This window comes from Echinococcus granulosus, assembly GCF_000524195.1.
Source record: "Echinococcus granulosus chromosome Unknown EG_S00036, whole genome shotgun sequence".
In the NCBI taxonomy this organism is placed as follows: domain Eukaryota; kingdom Metazoa; phylum Platyhelminthes; class Cestoda; order Cyclophyllidea; family Taeniidae; genus Echinococcus; species Echinococcus granulosus.
In genome coordinates, this window is record NW_020170416.1 from 436827 (window position 1) to 442602 (window position 5776).

Genomic DNA, 5776 nt, shown 5'->3' on the forward strand with positions numbered 1-5776 from the left:
TCATTCTCATCAATTTTATTTCAAATGTGATGCATACGGGGAGTTGGGACTTTGTTAGTGGTATGTGAATTCGTCTGAGTTACCTTATTTAAAAAAGCGAACAAATTGTGGTCAACAAAATGGGTTTCATTGGTTGTTATTAAGGCAGTTTATGAATTAAACGATACTGAAACGCTGAAATAGATTTTTTTGCTCCTGGTGATCTCATTATTTTTAATTTGTAGTAAAATGTTTTACTTAGGTGACGTTTGCTAAGGACGAAGTAGATTGCAGGATATTTTTATGCACGTAGTGGATCCACACGATATGGCTTTTGATTTAAACTGGCCACTCCAATTTCTTTCTTCGAAATGAATTTAATTGGTTGCAACACCAAGTGCCCCATTATAAGATTACATTCTATCACTGGTTTGACTTTCTTTACACATACCAATCCGATTCAATATCAATAAAAAGGGCTTACTGCCAAAGCAATCACATTAACCTCGGTTCAAAGTTGTTCGCGGCTGGTCTTTGTGTTATGATTTTGTAACCCATTGTCTTGTTGCTATAATCTTGCCAACTGGCTTTTTCATAAACAATATTTTTATTAATTTATACTTTGATTTTTCAAAAGTTGGCAGTTTAGGATACCTTTGTTAAAAACCTAAAATTCTGGCCACCATTGACTAATGAAGGAATAAAGTTGCCTCTTTAACTCAAAAGTAGATCCATTTGTTGCCAGCAGGACAAAATATTTCAATGATTAGCTCAATTTTGGAAAAAGTGAAGAGCAGATGTTATACAAATACCCTAATACTATAATTTGCATATTTAATTATTACCCGATCCCAATTTTTTGTCTATCGTATACATGGGGTCATTTTGATTTATCTTCTAAGAAATCACACAAGATTACTGATTACTGTGTCATTCCCTAGTCCTTATTTTAGCCCATTTTTTTCCAGTGGACGCAAAACAACTCTGCCGTGTGGTGAAGAGACAAAAATGATAGAGTCACTTAAGTGGTTTTTGTATTTAGATGAAGTATACAAAACATGATGTGAATTTAGGGACGCACGTCTTAGTGGTTGACTTTGTAGCGGCTAAAAGTACCAAATTTTATCCATTTTTTGACAGATACTATCCACAAGTTGTAGGTGTCTGCTGAATATATCGCTTTTTAAATGTAATTTTTTATAATTTTTAGAATTAAAAAGCCCTCATTAATCAACCTGGCTTAAGTTACATAAAGGAAAAATGCTGGGCCATACAATGGCGAAACTATTTTATTTTACCAGTTTTTTTACTAAACTAAAGAGTTTATGATATTTATCTTTCTTTTATTTAACATTTTGAATAAAATTTAGATGTGAGCGTGGATTGCCTCAAATTTCAAAAATTAAATTACTCCTAAGATTATACGGTAATTCAAATGGCTTTTTTAAAGATATTGTGCAGTAAATTAATTAGCCCATTCATTTGTTAATAGGCCTGAAGTTAATAAACCGAATGGCGATGACAAAGGTGAGATGTATTTAAAAAAGACATTCTCTTTATTCTGTCATGGTATTTGGGTAATTTTAAAAGCGGCTCAACATCACCCCCTTTGACTAAAAATGTCCATATATGATCAATGTATTTATACAGCAAGGGGATGATATTTATTTGGAATTATTTTTAAATAAGCAAAAAAGTTCTAATATTGTACATGGCATACCTGTATAAAGTTGAAGGTCTTCCATAATGTATGCTTGTGAATTTTTTCGAAATAAAATTATACGTAAATGCAAAACACTGCGAACAATCTACTTATTTTAACGAAATGAGTAGCATGCAAAAGAAGCTCTTCTTCCCACATCTAGGTTTTAAGCTGACTTCCAAGAATTATTCAAATTGTCTTCAATTGCCCGTAATCGAACTGCTCCCCGGATCTCCCGGACCTTCGCCTATGCTACTGACCGCGCTTCACTCCGCCTCGTTTCATTGGTTCAAGTGGTTTAGCACGCATCTCTAATTGGTTCGCCCGATGACGCAATCACGCGCCTGCGATTGGCTGGCATTTGCGCGGCCTGCGAGGAGCGGCGTATTTAAGGCGGTGCACTGCAGAGTGAGCGGATCATGAGTGAGGCTGGACAATGCCACACGGAGGCGACAAACAAACGCTCTGGGCTACTGACTACCCTCACCCGTTGTGCAAGGTGGGTTACTCACAGATGCATGCATGCACGCAGTATACGTGCGCGCGTGCGCTCATGGCTTTGTACTACTGGCGAGGGTAGTTGTTGGTTCACTCAAACATCTTCATCTATTTTCCTTCTCTCTTGAATTTAACCCATCTGTTTGTCAGTTTTTATATTAACAGTGCTCGAATTATTCCCTTGATCCGTAAATACCTTTTCTGTAGATGCACAAAAGAGCCACGCTAATAGAAGCATTGAACCTATGAAAGCCCTATTTTCTTCTTGAGGCTCTTCAGTTACACTTGAAAGTGTTTATTTCTTTAAGCACCAATAGCAAAATGATTTAAGCGTTTGCTACTTTTGTGTTTTGTCGTACACACGGATTGCATGAGGCTCTGCTACTTGCCTATCCTGTCTCCGGTCCCCTGCTCTTTTGTGCACCAAGAATAAAGCTTCTTCCATGCACCTATGACTTGTAACTACTTCAAGGTGTGGTTTTAAAGATATAGCACTACTGGGAAGGGATGGAAGGGGATGTCTCTCGTCTAGCTTGTACGCTCATCAGTCGGAAATGGAAAGCATAGTTGACAAACTGGATTTGCTGACACGTGCTCTAGTCATCTAGTTTACCTATTTACATTACTGAATTTCAACTGATGCGCGTTTGGTAACCAGCTTCATTTTCCTCACTGATGTCACAATAATTTCAATCTATGTTACGTGCAAATTAGCCCTGTGAGTGGGGTTTTGAGAGGTAGCTTTTTTTAGTCTACGAAAGGAGTGGGGCGGGGAGGAGAGACCGCGATTAGATTCCAAGTCATTAATTTTTGTAGGCATTTGATTTTCCTGCTTCTTCTTGTAAAGGCTTCAACTCCAGAGCTTTGACAGTCTAAAATTTGTTACGGAAATGTGGAAAGGAACTTTTGCAGGTGCAAGATTGCCATCGTTTCGATATTTCTGATGTCAAATTTGCATATGCTAATGAACACAGATCGACAACATTAGGTGGTGGAGGCAAAAATTTGATGGTTGGTATACCTGTTTTTGGCTGGATCAAAGGAGTAGAGAAAACTGCTTGATTTACTTCCATTTGTCTGGCACCAAGATTTAACCCTATGTTGGAGCACACGAAAGTGACATTATTGACTGAAAAGGAAAGGCAAAATGTTGAATCTCTTCTTGCTCATAACAGCACTCCCAGACCTCCCTGAAGCCATAAAGAAGTACACTAAATAGAAAAGAACAGCTTGACATCGGGGTAGAGGAAGGCCTGGAAGACAAGGAACGCGGCCAGAAGGCCCAGCCTCCGGGATGGTGGAACGACTCTCATGGTCAAGCGATAATTGGCATATACGTCTGTTGATTGACATTTTACGGTTCCGTTTGTGAAGGCACCAGCTAAAGTCACCACCTTTTAAATGTGATTGCCGCCTCTGCAAAAAAATAACATCTTGAATAAATCCAAGAGAAGATGATAGTATTTTTTAGTGTTTTTGATTACGTATTCAGTGACCTGAAGAGGTCATGCGGTTTTCAACAGGGGTTGTTTTGATAACCCGTTTCTCGTAGAAACTTGCGCACAGCATAAGGTCTTATTGTCCGCTACCATTTCCTGCGCTTCTCGTTATTTTTTTAAACCTTGTTCACCAAAAACTACAAGTTGGTAGTTTTTCACTCCTTTCACATGGCTTATAGAATCGTGCCTAATTAAAGGATTGTTTGTCACCTCACCTGAGCGTTAAGCGAACGAAATCACCCAACACTTCTGATGCTAGCGTTACTTTATTCCCACATTTGTTAATAAGGACTGTAGGTGCAACTGTTTGCTGTTCGTGAGAAACAGCTAGGCGATCCGTATTTTGAAAGGAGAAAAGAGTTACTGTTCCACCCTCATGTTCCGTATTTCTTCTGACTGTGTTCCTTTAAGTGATGAATATTCCTTTCCTCTTGGTATTAGGCGATCACCCTCCAAGCTGAACGGCTGAATATAAAAGGGTCATAAAAACTAAGGTGCCAAGGCCTCGGTCGTTCGCTATTAGGGCAGAAATGTTGAATAATTGAGTCCAACAGAAATTCTTGCAGTTGCTTAGTTTTACATCACGGAAATCCATGACTGTCATTTCTGGAGTTTATGCGACCAACCTAAAACCATTATACTGACCATACTGGAACATAGATTTTTCAATTCGTCGGTATATCTAAATTTCCTTCAGAGATGATAATTTAGGTTTATGGGTGGGATGCAACTTCCCGACAGGTCATTGCATTTGGATATGAACTAAATGAATTTGAGTGGTGAAAAATACAAGTTTCTAAGATATTTGTGCCTATTTGAACCAGTTAGAAAAGAGGTATTTAGTAAAAAGGAATTTAACAACTTTTTGGAAATGTGGTTTATATGTAGCTTAACTTTATGTCTAAGGAATGTGGTACACATGGTCTACTGCTATTTCGGTCTCGAAATCATGAGAATGGAATGCGCCGACAACCAATGAAATTAGGAGAACGCCCACCACATTCTTTTGTGCACTGTTGGTATACTTTACGAATGAAGTAATAAATTTATTAAAGAAGCAGAAATTTCTTTTTAAAATGCAGCCCAGATGACATTTCTTTATGACATCCTGTGCCTTTGTCAGGGACATAGATACTACATCCACAACGCAATGAATGATTGCTCTATTGTTATTTTTTACCTAGGAAAGGGTTAATTAGCATAGTTTCCTAAATAGTTGAGGAGAGTTGGCTTTTTGACACAGTTCACAGAAGGTCGGCTCTACATTTTCTCCTATTTTTATTTCATCTGCTATTTAATTGAAAGATGAAAGCAGCCCAAACTAAATAACGAAACTAGGAAGAGAATTACATGAGCTGCCTAGAATTTGGTAACATTTTGAATGGTGGGCCCCGTCTTGGCACCTGTGGTCAAAATCGTTATCGATCGGAGTTCCCCGCTTAATTCCAAATGCCAAATTCACACGACAAGGCAGCTACTCGTTTGCCATCGATTTTATCGATTTTCAATAAAGATAACGGGTTTTAAGTGTGCAAAACTTATTCCTATTATAAAATGAATAGGGTGCTATCGTACAAAAATTCGATGAGAACAAGGTCATGCCTTAACCTCCACTTTTGTCAGTCGAAAGGATACGTGCCAATTTCAAAAATACTTAAAAACTATCTCCTTACTTTGGTTTATCCTGAACGGTATAAGGAAATTTAAAATTTGCCTAGCCTCATTGGAATGTGGCACACTTTGCCCACATCTTGCACGGAAAACTCCACAGTGGTGTATGTTTAGTTATCCACCAAATGGACAATGCTATACAGTTTATGAATGACGAAAAAAACATAAAATCCTTAAAAAAATAAAAAATTTTAACCTTACATTCCCTCTTCTATTTGAGTTTTGACAAATTATTTACCAAAATCTAAAAATCATTCCTTATTGTAATAACGCCTCTTGATTGATGGCCATTTTAAAACTTCAAGTAGAAAAAATGCAGTTCTTTTACCCATTATTTCATGGCACTCTCTTTTCACTTGGTCAAGAAATTTAATTACACTCTCTCTTCATTCCTGCCGATGCAAGCGGAATGTACTGATTTGCATAT

General features: G+C 37.7%; 1 protein-coding gene across 1 annotated transcript; it reads right to left on the bottom strand. All coding sequences in view use genetic code 11, as the record gives it.

Moving 5' to 3' along the window:
* Positions 1-518: 518 nt before the first annotated feature.
* On the bottom strand, positions 519-4326 carry EGR_05163 (hypothetical protein; the record flags this gene model as incomplete). The annotated part of the gene is made up of 4 exons (XM_024494412.1): positions 519-633; positions 1700-1787; positions 3066-3308; positions 4305-4326. The coding sequence occupies 4 exons, from the start codon at positions 4324-4326 to the stop codon at positions 519-521; spliced, it is 468 nt and encodes a 155-aa protein (XP_024351198.1).
* Between the last annotated feature and the right edge of the window lie 1450 nt (positions 4327-5776).